Raw genomic sequence first — 17,421 nt, 5'->3', positions numbered from 1 at the left:
TTAACAGATTTTGAGTTGTTTCCAGTTTGGGCTATCACAAATAAAGACACTATGAACATTCATGTACAAATCTAAGTATGAACATGTGCTTTCATTATCATGAGTAAATAGGAGTAAAATGACTGGATCATTCAATAAGTATATATTTAACATTTTAAGAATCTGCCAAACTATTTCCCAAACAGTTTGTACCATTTCACATTCTCACCAGTTGGGTTCCAACCCCCCCCCCCCCCCCCCAGCAGTCTCCAAACTTTCTCTAGGCAGTAGTCTGGAGCAATTGCAGGGCTCACCTAGTTGCTTCCCATCCATCAAGACTCACAGTACCTCGTTGCCTTGTGGCCAATGTCTGGAGTTCCAGTGTCTCATATATTTTGTCTAGGTCTTTAAGGGTTTCAGGCAGGAAGGCAAATCCATCCTCTGTTGCTTTATCCTGACCATAAGCAGAAGCCCTACAAACCCTTGAACTTTAACAAAATTGCCTTTCTTTAATGATGAAAGGGCAAGAGTTTGCCACTCATAATTAGTATAGGTCACCACATTCTTCTAAGTTTTGTTCTTTTCCTATAAAACCCCAAAGCACTTAGCCTGTGATAATTATGGATATTTCTGTACTCCTCAAACCATCAACATAAAAATAGGTATCCAAAAAAAAAAAAAAATCCTGTTTGCCCTTTCCTAGGGGTACTGTTCCTAACAACAGCTACTCTAAAATTATTATTTAAATAAAATGAAAACACCCTACCTAGACCCTGCAATACAGGCAGCTAGTCTCTCAAAGTCATCTATAAGACTTATTGAGGGTACCCCAGCAGTCTCTGAATTGAATCATTATATTACTTCAGTTAAGGCTATCCTAATGTGAAACAAAATATGATGCCATTAGAGTTCCCTCATGTTATAATGTTCACTATCTAGGATTGTATTATAATGTGCACCTGACAATACTAGCAAGCAAGGACTTGAGATTTTAACCTACATTAGCGGTCTAACCATGGTCATAAAATAAACCTTGTTATCTGAAAAGAAGGCAGATGGAAAAATTAGCAAAGAAAAGAGAAAGGAGTTACCATGTGCCAGAAAACCCATCCACTGCCAGAGACCAACCGGAGATCATTTAGCAGAAAACTCTTAACATAAGGGGTAATAAGGCTAGGGTTTTTACATTCTGAGTGGGCGGGGGAATTCTTCTTTAGGCAGATGGCTTGCTCTCTTGGAGAATGAGAGCCGAAAGAGTCTGCTCTTCCTTTTCAGGTATTTCCCTAAGAGCCCTTTCCTTTGTTTAATACCCTTATTTTGACCTTCCACTTCCCCTCTGACCACTGTGTTCCTCGTACCTACTAGTCTTCGTCAAGGGAAACGGTTTCATCCTCTTGTGAGCAGAATCTCTAAGCCTTTCTGAGCCCCATAATCTCCAGGTAGCAAACCCAGCTTTCCTTGTTATTTCTATAGACCAGAGGGATCCCAAGTCTTTTGTAGCAGGCACTGTGCTATTGGTGTGTTTCACGCCTATGTTCTCAAAGGAGACAAAATAAACGGGAGGAAAATAAATGTTTGCCAAACGTGTCTCTTTATCAACCAGTGTTGGCTAAGAGTCACAGAGGCAGGCCCACGAGACAAGTTAACTACAGAGACACTAGGAGACTATATGAGGCTGGGGTTGTTGCCATTATGGCTCGAGCCTGGAAGGTCAAATATACTACAAACTCTTTATCTAATAGGACAAAGACAGTCTCATAGTCCTAAAAAGCTCGAAGTGAGTAATTAGAGAGAGAGAAAGAGGGAAGCAGAGAAAGAGGGAGGGAGGAAGAAAATAGGGAGAGACAAGGAGGGAGGGAAAAGAAGAGGGGAAGGAGCTCAAGGGAATCTTCTTCTGGCTAAAATAAGTGACAAAATCTAGTACTCTGCTTTGAAGAAGAGGGCTTAGGAATTCTCTTAGAGCCTACCAACTCTTAGTCTTCTTCATTTATTAACTGATAGTTGTTTCTATAGTATATTTTTTAAAGTTTATTTATTTTTGAGAGAGAAAGAGAGAGAGAGAGATGGCACAAGCAGAGAAGGGGCAGAGAGACAGGGATAGAGAGAATCCCAAGCAGGCTCTATGCTGTCTGCACAGAGCCTGACGTGGGCTTGATCCCACGAACTATGAGATCATGACTCGAGCCGAAGTCGGACGCTTAACCGACTGAGCCACCCAGGCGCCCCCTCCAGTATCTTAATAAGTGAAAGGGTGGGAAAGACGTGGTTGGCAGTACTAACCATCCCACATGGTGTCAGCCACCCGGGGAAGGTGGCAGAAGGTTTGGAGGCAGCCTTGGGTGTTTTCCCCAAACTGTGAAGACTTCCTTCAGAAAACTAATACCCATGGCCCAGAGGGGGAAAATATTTTAAAATTAAAAACATCAAAAACATAATAGAGAACAGAAGGTAAAATATTAAAACTAAAAAAATGGATAGTTTTTAGCAGTTTAGCAAAACTAAAAGTGCACAAAAAAGTGTTAAGGGAGGAAGTTATAATAAATAAAAGGAACGTGAAAAGGATAATATGCCAAAAGCAAAGCCAGCTAAGGGAGCCAGACCACGAGCACGAGCAGACTGGAGAGCAAGCCGGGCTTGGTGACAGCACAGTGCCCAGGACCCCATTAGTACTCGTGAAGTAGTGACTGAACTCACCCAGAAACATCCATTTTTGAACTGTAATTAAAATCATTTTTTTTTGGGGCGCCTGGGTGGCGCAGTCGGTTAAGCGTCCGACTTCAGCCAGGTCACGATCTCACGGTCCGTGAGTTCGAGCCCCGCGTCAGGCTCTGGGCTGATGGCTCGGAGCCTGGAGCCTGTTTCCGATTCTGTGTCTCCCTCTCTCTCTGCCCCTCCCCCGTTCATGCTCTGTCTCTCTCTGTCCCAAAATAAATAAAAAACGTTGAAAAAAAATTAAAAAAAAAAATCATTTTTTTTTCTTTGAAAGCAGAAACGAGAAACTGAGCCAGGAGTATGGATATGGGAAGTCAAAGGACAAGTAGGGTTTGAAACGTGAGGGAGAGCCGGAAGAAAGGAGAGGGACGGTCAGTCGGGGAGACAAGGATCCGCCACAGAACTAGGAGGAACGGTCAACTGTGAACATCACCTGGTACGGCAATGACAAATTGTGGAGCAAACCTAAGGGGCTAATTCACATGACAGAATATATCCACAATGCAAACCAAAACAAACAGTAAGAGGGGAAAAGAGGGAAGAGAAAAGGCACTCCGCTGATGCGGGTTTCTAACCATCTTCCTTGAGCGTGCTTGTCCACTGTCCGCTTTGAATCCAGGCTCTAACCCTTGCACTTTGTGTCCTGGGCAAGTGGCTTAACCTCTCTGAAGGAGCTGCTTCAGCTGCAGAGTGGCGATAGAAGTGCGTATGTCAAGAGCTGCTATGAAGGTTACAAAACACAAGTGCAAGGTGTTTAACGCAGTGCTGGCACCCAGGAAAACCTTGGCCAATCGTAACTATTATTATCACATACCACTTGCACATGCAGGCTAGCAGCTGCCCTACTTACAGAAAGACACAGAGAAGCTTGTCTTTTGGTATACTTAGCCCAGTACATCTTGCTCTGTCAGGAACGGACTCCTGCCCTTCTGTGTTCCAGCAGCCACAGTGAGGCTGGCTCCCTGGCTGTACTTAAACTTTCAGGTCAAATCATATATATCACATCTTTCATACACAGCTGTTCTTAGGGACTGCTGAGTTACCAACCACTAGCCATTTCTAGTGCCAGCCATCGAGAGTCTATTCTAGGTAACACTGCACTCGGTAGGATTGTTCTGTTAAACGAGAAAACGTGGACAACCACTTACCTCAAGTTTAAGCTCTTCTGCCTCTTCCCTTACTGACCTATCGGCCGTCAAATTAATCAAAACTACCATGGTTCCTCCCCTGGTTCTCAACCCAGGAGACACTTTAGATTCCTTGGAGATCTTTTTCAAAATACCATGCCTACGTCATCCCATTCCTAGTTGATTACGATGCACAGCAATGGTAACAAACAAAAGACAGAAAAGAGAAAACTCAACACTGTTAGCCATGTCATTTTCACCTGCACCCTTTCACTTATTATGATGTTGTAGAAACAATAAACTGTGGGTTAATAAAGAAAATGTAGAGTTAATAGGCCTTGAGCAACATCCTAAAGCCCTCTCCTTCAAAGCAAAGTATGACATTTTGTCAATTACTTTGACCAGAGGATTTTGAAAACAAAATCAATCCTTCCTTCCTTCCTTCCTTCCTTCCTTCCTTCCCCCCTCCCTCCCTCCTTTCTTCTTATTCTTTCTTTTTAACTGTTCTCTTCTGGCCTCACAGGACTGAGACTATGGGAAGATTGTCTTCGTCCTATTACACAAAATTTATAGTTTAGACATGTTTGTTCTCTGTAATGGACATTCTGGTCTTCCCCTCCTTTTGGCAAGTATGTTGGCTTTCAGACACATATTTCTGCCTCAAAATGTGCTTCCACCTCCACTTATAATATTGAAGCACTTGGATCAAAGCACTTGGATCGAAGGCCTAAACTAATCCACAGACCCTTGCTGAAGTCACTGGTTCCCAGGCAGAAAGAGCACAATATAGGTAAATGCAGTATCAGGAGAAAAGCTTCTTTTCTCTTTTGAGAGTACTTCTGGAAGTGACCCCAACCCCATCCCTGGACTTCACAGCTCTGGGAGTTGAAGCCACCTCATGGTCCCGTGGGGCAGCCTGCTGTAGGATGAAGCTGATGCCAGAGAAAGCAGAAATGAAAGATGCAAAGAATCAGGGTCTTTGTTGACAACTCTGAGTCCCTGAATTAAACCAACTGAAACCTACTGTTTCAGTGAGCGAGTGGATTCCATTTAGTGTCTAAGCCGGTTTGAGTTGGGTTTTCCATTGTCTACAACCAGACACATCTTGAAAGATCTGCTGCAAATTTTAAAAGGAAGGGAATGCCTGGCTTTTAATTGAATTACATTTGAAAAAGCTAGCAGAGTGTTAAACACAACATATTCAAGTTTTAAATACTTTTGGCTATCACATTTAGCAGCTATTACCTTACCAAGAACTGCTAATTGGCTACACGTTGTTTTTGTATGACATGTGGCAAGCTGTGTCAGTCAGGTTATTCTGTAATTATGGGGAGGGTCTTCAGTATGCTGTGATGCTATAATATGGGGTGAATACCAGACAAACAAGAAAGATAATATTCAGCAAATAAAACATACAGTAAAACAATGTATATAACAGCGCACTGGTTTTATTGATGGCAGAAGAAAAGATTCTCTTTCACTTGTAAAAGGTACTTGCTTTAGTTAACTTAGTATTTTTCCCATTCTCCATGTGGGCTGGGGTTTTTTCCCTCTAAAATCTGTTGTTCCATTCTCCAATAGTAATATCCATCATGGCTGCACCTTATTTATTCTGAAGGGAAAGTAGGCGGTCTATCAACAGGTTTTGACCAGGATGTTTCAGTCAGTGGCTCCTTTCTTCACAAAGACTCTATTTAAAAAGAGAGGGGGAAGGTGAGATTGGATCCTCAAGTTGACTTTTCCGTACTCAAGATACAATTCTGCTGAAACATACCTAAATGTGGAGTGCTTGTATAAACATTAATAGATCTCAAGTAGAATACATTGGGCATTGCTATCTAATTTATAAGCATAATTTCTATAAATCAATATATAAACAAAAATAGAAATCTTCCAAAATAATTTTTTTTTCTAGAAATTCTTAGAGCACGTGTCTGTCATCGTGAGCCCTATTATTGCTGGCATGTTGATCTTAGGAATTTGGATTAACTGAATAGTATTTAACAGAGGATGCCCTAAAAAAGATATGCACTCTCCCAGTGAACCACTTCTACCTGCATCCCACTTCCCTCCATTTCCCCTTTGAACACCTCTGGATTGGTTCATTCCACACAGGTAATTGATGGGGTTCTGTTGCCCGCTCCCACCTGCTCCCAGTCTTTACCAGGCACCGCTCTAGGTGAACCTCTTTGGGTGGTGATGACAGACAGAGCTGAGAGAAGCAGAGAGAGAAGCTGTTTGCCCTGGTGGTATTTCAGCCTCATGCACTAAAGAACACTCGGGCAGGGGCGGCAGAGTGCCCTTGCTGCATACAAACAGATCACAAGTCTTCTGAAGTAACAGTGTCCTGCTCAGAAATGAAGAGCTTCGGGTATTGCTATCCTCACATGACGTCTAGCCTGCTGGCACCAGAGGAGGGCTCTGCAGCGGCTATCTTTAGAGCAATAATTTCCCTGACCTTGATTTGCAAAGTGTTGCAAAAGGATGCTGGATCAGATTAAAAAAAAAAAAAATTGACATTTAAAAATGTATCTTTTACCAGCTGAAAGCTAAACCTGGATTTCGGAAAAAAACTAAGTCACAGCATTTAGGTAATAAGTCTATGCATGGCTCTTGGGTTTGTGGTTTCTGGCTGATACGTGAGAGCCTGAAGACCATTCTTTCGTCACACAAATAAGAAACTGGAAGTGAATACTCAACGTGAGTCAACGTTTATTAAATGGCTTCCTGCGCCGAGCATTAGCCTTGGTGGCCTGGTGGTGGGTAGGGGGACTTCATGCTGATGTGTCTTACAAAGTCTTCCCACCCAGGTCTGCCACTCCTCTCTTTTCACAACGGGATGTGCACTCTTCCACTGGAATGCTGCCATAGCTTCTTACAGTCTTTCCCATGGATTACAGGGCTGTAACCCACCCCATATCCAACAGCAATATTTCCTAAGCTTAATTTTCATCACATTACTCTTATTCAGAAGTTCATTATCAGCAAACACATCAAACTCTTAATGCGTCTAAAGCTACATTCTTGAGTCACCACCAATCCATACGTTTAACATGCACTGTTTGGGTTCACACGTTCTATTCTTGCCACTGGAGCCACTTCCTGTGAACTCTGCCTCTCCCCCTTCAGTCCTCCTTGGCCTTCAGAGTGTCTTCAGAGGGCTCTCCCCGACCAAGAAAATGAAGCTTCAAACTATTTCTGAGCATTCTCCTGCCCCTCCTAATTGGTACCTAGTTCCCAGGACTCCAGTCACATCAGAAACCTCTTCAAGTGCACACAGTTATGGTCAGTTTCACTGATTAAAGAATTGGGTATAATTTCTCCATCCATAGCTACTCATATTTCTGAGTTGTCTGTGACAATTAAAACAAGTCCAGGAACGAGAAGTTTGGTGTTTGGGCCCTCTCCCCCCTCAAGGCCCAGATCTGACTCTCTACCACGTTGTCTCAGACTTGGGCCTATCTGCCCACGTTGCTCCCCGAGACCTCCTTCTCCCACCTTGCCCAGACCCCCAGGGAGCTCCTGCTTTTGCGAGTCACTGACGGTGTGTTTGGGACCAAGACCAAGTTGAATCCAACTCCCTCTGTACCTCGAGGGGAAGTGTATGTGCATGTGACGAGGTGGTGGTGATGGGAGAGAGGGCTTATAGGAAAAACTCTCCAGGACAACCAAAGAATGTGTAAATTATGTAATTTACAAAATCTTACCAAAAACTTTATCAAAATATACTTATTTAATAAACACTTACTGAACAGCTACTATGTGTCATTCATCACCTAACAAAGTACCTGAAACATTAAAAAAAAGTATGACTATGAAATTATAGATTTTTTAAAAGTGAGAGTAGAAAGTGCCTGAAGTGTTTCTTACAGTCTTGAATAATTTTAGATAACAAAATCTGAGAAAAATTTCAGCACATATTAGAATTCACACTTATATCTGCTGGAAGTCAAATGGCCAGCTACAATGTATATCTTCTTTTTAAATGGTTAGGTTAATGGAAACCAGGAATGAGGAAATGAAAATACCTTTTCTCTCAAGAAGAAAATAATATATTGGGGCGCCTGGGTGGCGCAGTCGGTTAAGTGTCCGACTTCAGCCAGGTCATGATCTCGTGGTCCGTGAGTTCGAGCCCCGCGTCAGGCTCTGGGCTGATGGCTCAGAGCCTGGAGCCTGTTTCCGATTCTGTGTCTCCCTCTCTCTCTGCCCCTCCCCCGTTCATGCTCTGTCTCTCTCTGTCCCAAAAATAAAATAAACGTTGAAAAAAAAAAAATTAAAAAAAAAAAAAAAGAAAATAATATATTGGGTTGTGTGACAAGAACAAAAAGTATAATTCTTACTATTGTTGAACCTCCCATTCACAGACAGTATATCAAAAAGATAATCTTTCCATGTTTGAACTAAAATAAAAAAATAATAATTGTTTCAACCAAGATCACGTGTCTTGACTATTTACTTTTTGGAGTAAATTTTGTAGTGAGAGGTTTTTTTAGTGATGCTATCATGAAACTGCCCCCCACCAGCAAAGTTATTCTCACTGATGTCAGGAATCCAGAATCTCTGTGTCACACATTTCCCACATCAACAGTACAATCCAAAGCAAGCATCTGGGAAAAATGGGCATTTTAAGCCAGGAAGCAGAAAACCACTAACACTGTGATGTTTCAGCTGATTGGGAACAGTCTGCATTGTACTGTTTGGTATCAATGAGCCACAATTACTGTGGGGCTATGGTTCCTGATTTAAGCAGTATGTTCTTTTTCAGAGGTAATTTTCCATGGAAGCCTAGCCTAGAAAACATATGAAAGAAACTAAAGAAGGGCCAAGAGGATGTTGTTCCAGGCTTCTGGCTGCAGCCTTACTCACCCTCACCATCTCCTTTCCTCCTTTCCACTTGTAGCCCTGCCAGGCCCTACCCCCCTTCTATTCTGCAGCCTCAGGACACCCTTGAGGAGTCCCAGTCCTGCATCCGCTGCTAGGGAACCACTACCCTAGAGCAATCAGGAAGTTGAGAACCTTCGGCTTTATTTTATTTACTAAAAAAAATATTCTGAACGTTTTATTCATTTTTGAGAGAGAGAGAGAGAGAGACACAGACTGCAAGTGGGGGAGGGGCAGAGAGAGGGGGACACAGAATCGGAAGCAGGCTCCAGGCTCTGAGCTGTCTGCACAGAGCCCAATGCGGGACGTGAACCCACAAACTGTGGGATCATGGCCTGGGCCCAAGTCAGGGGCTTAACTGACTGAGCCACCTGGGCGTCCCACTTCAGCCTTATTTTAAAACCTTGGTTTAAACAATGCGAAGCCCTCAGAAAGCTATGAGGGAATTCTCAGTTTTCATTCACCTTACATGTGATTTCATCGTAAGCAACTGAACTTATGTCAAAAGTGGATGTTCAATCTTGTACGGTGTGAAGCTGTGGAAGTCCTTATCTATACTCTGACTCTGCTTTGGTCAGTTCTCGCTATAGAAAAATGCCCAAAGTCGAGAATCAGTCCTTCTGTGATAACTATGGATGGTAGGTCACGTCTGTTTACTCGATGACCTTGTATTAGGCACAAAGAAAAGCCCGTGATAAGAGAAAAAGATGGTACTCTGGCCTGCTCAGGTAAATCAGAAGTCAGGTAGCAGCAGACTTCCACTCCAGGCAGACTACTACACAAGGGGCTAAGGACCAGGAAACAGAAGAAAACGTTCCTTCACTTAGGATGACAGAACTAATTTGTAATCAGAGAAGGAGCTCCGGAAGAGCTGAAGGGGATCTAAGACTCCGGGACAGTGCTGCCCAGCACAGGCACGATGTGAGACACACGTGTAATTTCAAATTTCCCTCTAGTCTCATTTAAAAAAGCACAAATAGGGCGAAGTAACGTGAATGACATATTTGATTTAATCCAATCTATCAAAAATACTCTCATTTCAATGCATAAATACTGCAAATTACTAATCTTTTACTTTATTTTAAACTAAGTCTTTAAAATTTGATGTGCATTTTTCATTTACAGCACATCTCAATTCAGACTAGCTGCAATTTCAAGTGCTAAAAAGTCACAGCTGGTTTGAAAAATTGAGAGTCACTTAGGAGGGGGGAAATACAATGTGGATAACAACCTTAACAAAATGAATAGCTGAAATGAGAAATGGAGAACCATTTCTTTAAATTCTCAATGGTCTTGTTGCTGAGAAGAAGAGACTGAGAAAAAGATATAGTTAAGTCTAAAATAGTCTCATAGTCTTTACAGTGATATATAACAAAAGCTGTAATGGGAAAACTCTGAATATATTCAAAAATCCTGGCATAATGAAGAAACAGAGATGTTACCAAAGATGGCAAAAGTATTACCTTCTAATAACACATTAAAAACTAAGGTCTTTGTTGATCAAAATGAGATGCCTTAGATTGCTCCCATAATTTCCTGACTTTTCTGTTATATTTCTCATCCTTCCTATTGAAGATGATTTTCAGATAGCAACTCTCTGAAACTCTAAGATGAAAGTTTCTGGATCAATAGCACACAGCCACCACATCACGTCTCAGTAAGCAATCATGTTACCTTCATCCAATTTCTGAAGATATACAATGAAACATTTCCTCTTTTTTTTTTTTTTTTTCAACGTTTATTTATTTTTGGGACAGAGAGAGACAGAGCATGAACGGGGGAGGGGCAGAGAGAGAGGGAGACACAGAATCGGAAACAGGCTCCAGGCTCTGAGCCATCAGCCCAGAGCCGACGCGGGGCTCGAACTCACGGAGCGCGAGATCGTGACCTGGCTGAAGTCGGACGCTTAACCGACTACGCCACCCAGGCGCCCCAACATTTCCTCTTTTTTAACAAGGACTGAAATTTGTTAAATAATAAAAAACCTCAATTATCCAAGTTGGTGGTTATCTGGTCCTTTGTTTCCTTTTATTTTCTTCCTGCTTTCAAACTTACTGACATTTTACTGATTGGCATCACCTCTGACAGAAGGGAGTAAGTATAGAGAAAAGAGGGGGTTAGGGGTTATACGTGTGAGGAAAGATTTGGTGCAAAAGTAGCTTGTGACTATGGTATAATCTTACATACTTTGTAATTGAAAGGTCTGAGATATCAGTTTTTTCTATGATGTTATAAAACATCAATAATTGTACTTACACGTTTAGCATAAATAGCATCTTTCTTTATATGGAAACCACCTCACAATGTCAAGTTTACCTTCTCATATTAGTTCCGCGCCCGGGGAGGTTGGTAAAACTGCTGTGTGGGCCTAGTGGATCTTCTTGGCTGACCATCACCTCCTCTGCGGAACTCAAGCGTTTGGTCATAGGTGCCTTCTTCCTCCTATTTGCAAAGAATAGTGATTTAAACATGTTCAAAATAGCTCCAAGTTTCCTAAGTTAATAACTCTATGGTGCCGATTTTGATATGCCCTCTTAAGCTGCCTTGGGATTCACATCTGTCAACTTTTATAACAGAGGGAGGCAAGGGGAAAGGAAAAAAAAAAAAGCAGGGACACTGTTAACAATCTTTTGGTCCTTGATAACAGAAAAATGAACTTGACAGTGGTAAGATTAGAATCAAATTTAATTTCAGAAAAGGAAACTATTTTCACATAATAATAGCATGATTATCTCACCAAATGACTTGACACAAGGGCGTGAAAACACAGAAAAACAAGCATTATAATAAAAATTTTCCTGAATATTTGGGCTTCTAAATATTTGTAGGTATTTGTCATGGAAGAGGATTTTGGTAAGATATGGAAGAGGGGTGAAGAGCCAGAGAACATTCACCAGCTGTCTGTCCTCATCTGATGAGATCTCCAACATCGTTAAGAACCTTACATCTAGAGACAGGAAAAAATAATGGATTGGAATGAGGAGGGAAATACAGTTTACATATAAAGAAAGCTTCATGCAAGACATAGCAATCACCACAGTAAGACACAAACTACTTTCTTCTCATTTTCTTTCTTATTGAGGGGATACATCTATCAGCTCAAGGAATAGCATGGAAAAATTAGGATAAGCAGATTAAACAGCAGAAAGAATACAGTTAATTGTAATATTTGAAAAGAACTTAGAAGCAACAGAAATGTAGCCAAAGCCACACTGGTTTCTTACTGAGTGCTGCCACCCTGTAATTTTAGTATTTTTAAATGAATGCAGCTATGAAGTATGCTCCCTCTTAAAGACAGAAAAAAATTGCCTCTCAGTTTTGTTTATGAAAGGAACAGCATTATTTCAAAAGTAGAGTTTAAATTCCAACTGAATTATCAGAACATAATAATTTGCATGATTTTGGAAATGTATCCCACATCTTCCTCCTCCTCACTTTATCTCTGAATCATCTTTCCCAAAAGATTGCTTTCTTTTGACCCTATTAATAACATAAGAAGTTATATGAGAGACTGAGTTCTATTCTTCAAATTTTACGGATCCAACTATTACAATTTTACCTGAGAGAAGCAGAAATATGCTAAGATAATTTGATCAAATCCTATCATTTAGAAATGATTATTTAATATATGGCATGGACATAACTCTTATTCTTAGGCATCCTCCACGGTATTCTTAAAGAACAATTATTTCCATTTTATACAAAGGACACTGAAGCCCAGGAAAACTTTGTGACTTTGCCCTAACACTTCTAAGGCAAACCTGGGTTTTGATTCAAGTGCAACTGAACTGCTTAAATGTTTACATCTCAGCCTGCATGTAAAAAGAAATAAACCAACAGCCAAAAATTAATGATCATCCTTAAGGGGCCATCATCACCTAAATAAGAGAATGGAGAAATGTGACAATGTATCGGCATAACTCAGTAACTGCCTCTTAGAGACAAACTTTCAGGTTAGCTCTCCTTTCCTGTGTCCCTTTCATTGACAATCAATCTCAAAATGGTTAGAAGTGTCAGATACTAGGTCTATAATTTAGAATATCAATTAAATGCAATAAGAAAAATTACAAAGTGTTCAGGAAAGGAAAGAATTATTTTTAATTACTCTGGTCGCTGTTTTGAATGATGATGGTCAAATATTATGGCTCAATTTGAAAAAAGGCTATTTAATTTTATGACATAGGGCAACATTTGAAGCTTTGCATATTAACTGAGAAGAATGAACATATATTTGTTACTGTAGTAGATGAAGTAATTATTTCAAGAATTAGAATGGAATGCTTCTTTTTCTCCACACCCCACTGCGGAACTGGCTGAGAGGACATCTAAAAATCTATAATTTATCAATAGAAAACACTGCTAAAGGTAGGAAGCTACATTTGTTGAGTGAGGGAGCTGGATCTATATAATATGGCATTGCTGTTTGAAAAGCTGTCTCTACTGTGTTTAAAAGATTCACAGACTATACTAGCCAGAGCCAATTAAATGGTTTTATAAAGATGACCGACCATGAGATTTCTTTCACGTTATTTGATGTCTTCACCATCTTTTTATGCAAGATAGAAGCAAAAAATAAAAACAATTCTGACAGCTTGGTTTTCAGTGATCGTCAAAGGCACAATCTTGCCTTTTTAACTTTTAAATATTCCTCTTGCAGAGTACTTGAGGGCAAACCTGGTCACCCACAGAAACTACTTCGTATATTCCATAGCTAGTCATTTTTAGCACCGAAGGAATACCTCTTTCCATTTTATGTAATACACAGCTAAACTTAATAGGTGAGTTTACTTGGAGTCATCCTTGAATGACATTTATACCTAGTTCTTGCTCCTAACTTTTCTTCCTCTTTTAGGTTTTGCTAGTCTGTAATAGATTTAAAACTCAAAAAAATTAAATAATATGATAGTTCAAAACATATTTTTAAAAATCTGACACTATGTTTGAGCTGGCGCTGTTCTGGAAAGCCATATAGTCTTGTCCCTCCCCTTAGATCTGACAGACAAGGAATCTCTAAACCGTGAGAAGCGAACTCAGTTTTCCATGTCACAGAGCTTATTCAAGGAAGGGTCCAGACCAGCGCCATTCTGTTTCTGACTCTCAGGCAAGATTCTTTACAAATTCTGTGATAACTTTCATAAAATGAAACTGACCAATGTCATCTTCACCTAAACTTTGAGATTCAGAACTATTTTATTGGCACTCAGATTTTTGCCCCCCAAACCATGTTTTCAGATTAAACCTGGTTTAAAGATACTACATAACTAAGATTCAAAATGCATCCTCTTTTCATGCCACTATTTACTAGTTTATTGCTCCTTTTATTAAGAAGATATAAAATACAATAATCACCGTGTCATCAAGCATGAACGGAATGACAGTTTGAAGAAAATAAAAAGTCCCAGGACCAGTGCAAAAAGGAGATGACAACTTCACCTATGAAACATGTTTGACAGGTCACATCTTTCTTGAGTATGATCTTCAGCATACACTGTATCTGGAGTGAGAACACAGACAAATACATCTTCCCTCATTTATAAATGAGCTCTGGTACAAAAGCTCATTGGAAATCAGTCACTCGGAACCTGAATCATACCTCAGTAAAAGGTATGCAACATTTAAATAGAGGTAGGGTTCTCTGTTCTACAAGGTGAAGTGCAAAAATAACAAGTCAAAAAACAAACAAAAAAACCCCAAAAAACCCGAAAACAAAAATTAAAAAAAATGAAAAAACAAGGTGAACCATACAAATGAGTATTTTAAGGAAGGTGCTGGATCAGTGGTTCTCAACTGAAAGTGATTTTTTGCCCCCCAGGGGACCTTAACCACTGTCTGGAGACATTTTTGGTTGCTACAACTGAGGGATGCTACTGGCATCTAGTGGGTTTGAAGATATTTCTGGTTGTTACAAAGTGAGAGGGTAAGGTGTAGGCGAGTTGTTACTACATCTAATGGGTGGAGGCCAACGATGTTGCTAAATATTCTAAAAGGCACAGGGCAGCCTACACAACAAAGAATTACCCAGTTCTAATGCCATCAGTGCCAGAATTGAGAAACCCTGGGCTAGGCCAATGGAGGAGGAGGAAACTTCCTACTCCTAAGTGCCAGCCTGGAAAATAATTCTGAAATTCAGGAAGCTTGGGTTTGCCACCTTTCTTGTCTGTCTCTAAGGCTGAAACACTAACCCAAATCTCTATGGAAATTTTGTTGTGGGGGGGGGAGGGGGCTCTATTTGCCAACAATGCCACATTTTCCTCTGCTTCACTGACATATTCATATATCGTATCTTAAATTACCATTCCTTCAGCATTTTCCCACAACCATGACTCTGTGAGGAGACAATCAGAGATTATTTGGTTGGTGAGAGTGGGGAGCAGGGATGGCAATTCTCTTCATAAAAAAACTTAGAAAAACTTATTACTACTATCACACATCTTTTAATAGGTATTTTGTGTGTAATTTAATAAAATTTCTTCTAGTCAGTTCCTTCTCACAGAATTTGTATAGTAGTCACAAAAACATAATCCAGCATATGAAATGAACACCATGTACTCTCAACAACAAGCCTTGAAATTTAGGATACTTTGAATAATGAAATATTAATGAGTACATATCTCTATCAGTGATTCACATATGAATCACTCACTCTGTGAATTTCCAGGCCACCTTTTGCCTGCCTGGTGAGCTTCTGTAGCCAGTTTATAGAGATATAAACTCATTTTAATACAAAACCTAAACAAAAGTTAAAGACAAACTTGCTTTCCCAAAACATCATGTAATAAAGGCAAAACTATGGAGACAGTGAAAAGATTAGAGGTTGTCCAGGGTAAGGGAGAACACAGGGATGAATGGCAGAGCACAGGGGATTTTTAGGGTAGTGAAACCATTGTGTTATGATACTATTATGGTAGATACATGTTATTATACATTTGTCCAAACCCACTGAATGTACACACCAACAATGAAGCCCAATGTAAACCACGGACTCTGAGCAAATGCATTACTCTAGTGGGAGATGTTGATAATGGGGGAGGCTGTGTGTAGGGGTGGGGGACAGGGAGCATATGGGAAGTCTCTGTATCTTCCTTTCCGAAGAATCTAAAACTGTTCTAAAAAAATGAAGTATATTAAAAAAAAATAGGCTGTAAAATAGGCCATGTCAGTGGGATACTTTGTGCCTTGAATAGTGCTGATGATGTCATGGATCCTTAATATTTGATAAAATGTTTCTTGACATGCCTTATTAATAAAATGGCACATTTCAATCCATTCAGATTCTTCCTGTGGTTATCAGTAACTAGAATATGACAATTAAACTGCTTTCATCCTTGGGATGCCATGAGAATGAATTAATGTGTGACAGCCACTTTGAAGTTTATGGAGCTTTCTGAATTGATTTTTAGGTTGTGTTCAATTTTGATTATACCTTGGATATTTATAACATTTCCTCTTCATCCCCACTGAAACTCTGACCTTTGATTTTACGTTACAGTCCAAACAGGTGAAATAAAGTATCTCTGCCCCATTCAAAAACAAGAACAAAAAATCATGTAAAGAAGAATTTAAAATATTTTTAAGTAACCTATTTTAAATCAATTATACTAACATTCCATCATATTAGAGTGACTTAAAATTGAAAGTAAAAGCTGGATTGGTTTTTTATTTTCTGTGAAGGTTATGTATAACATCTGTGCCCACTAGAATTATGCTCACTAGTATTATGATCAACGCTGAACTTAATTTACCAATTATTCTTGTTTAAGAAATATGTTCCAATTGAATATTTACAGCTGTATCACAAAACAAACCAGGCTTGTGGTAGCCTGGAACCACAAACTGTTTTCTATAAAACAGAAAGTTTCTGTAAAGAACAGTAATCCAAATACCTAAAAACTATTATTTGCTCAAGGAATTAGTCCCGTAACCTGAGCTAGAACACAAGTCTTCTGACTCACAGTCCTGTCTTTCACTCTGCTCCCAAAGAATGAGGGTGAGGAATATAGTTATAATGAATGCCAGAATTGGAAGAGGAATTGGAGATACTCGAACAGAGCAGATTACATTAAAAAAAATATATCAGAATTATCGTTTATATTCTGGGTAAATGTGGCACTCTGGCTTCATATGAAATTTTATATAGAATTTCACCCTAAAGTAGATGGGCCCAGGTTACAGTGAGTGTTTTACATGTGTTAGCAAGCAGCATCCCCTTGGCTTTCTCTTCCTCAGCCCCTCCAAGCTCTGTCACTCCCTATGGTACAAAAACTAACCCTATCTAGTTCAGCCTCTGCTGAACACGGGGAACTAGCTGGGTCGACTGACTGGATGAATATAAGAAAGTGAGCTGGTGGAAGAAGAGGAACCAAAAAGTAGGCCTCTGACTCGGAGTTCGGAACCCTTTTGCCTTTGCCTTCTATCACAGAGAACATCTAAACACTTCTTTTGACTTCAATGAATTAAATGCCTCATTTGGGAATAAAACCTTCTGCACCTAGGTGAGGAAAAAAAAAAATCTCAAGTTTCACTAACATATGAGAGTGTCATATATAACCAAAATAAGTAATTTTGTAATAGACTAATTTCTCTATGTTTGAAACTTTGGGTAAAAGAAGATACCATTTTAGAATTATACCACTTAGAATTAGAGTCTCCCCTTCCCTCAGAGCAGATCTAAGATCATCCCTTTAATACGTACCATGTCCAAGAATATTTTATTTAAACCAGA

At 39.9% G+C, this 17,421-nt stretch overlaps 1 protein-coding gene across 3 annotated transcripts in view; it reads right to left on the bottom strand.

Moving 5' to 3' along the window:
• Positions 1-5,246: 5,246 nt before the first annotated feature.
• TDRD3 (tudor domain containing 3) overlaps positions 5,247-17,421 on the bottom strand; it is a 160,937-nt gene continuing 148,762 nt past the window's right edge. For all 3 annotated transcript variants that reach the window (XM_047080537.1, XM_047080544.1, XM_047080552.1), the window contains 2 exons: positions 11,016-11,141; positions 5,247-5,508 (listed from right to left, as the gene is read on the bottom strand). In XM_047080537.1, coding sequence (XP_046936493.1) covers positions 11,025-11,141 — 117 coding nt within the window. In that variant the 3' untranslated portion in view covers positions 5,247-5,508; positions 11,016-11,024. The remainder of the gene's footprint in view (positions 5,509-11,015; positions 11,142-17,421) is intronic.

Source organism: Lynx rufus, unplaced genomic scaffold (genome assembly GCF_022079265.1).
Source record: "Lynx rufus isolate CCGP_SWC_20201006 ecotype Redwood Valley unplaced genomic scaffold, mLynRuf1.p SCAF_1, whole genome shotgun sequence".
Lineage (NCBI taxonomy): Eukaryota > Metazoa > Chordata > Mammalia > Carnivora > Felidae > Lynx > Lynx rufus.
The sequence above is the reverse complement of the archived record's forward strand: the minus strand, read 5'-3'. Positions and strand labels throughout refer to the sequence as shown.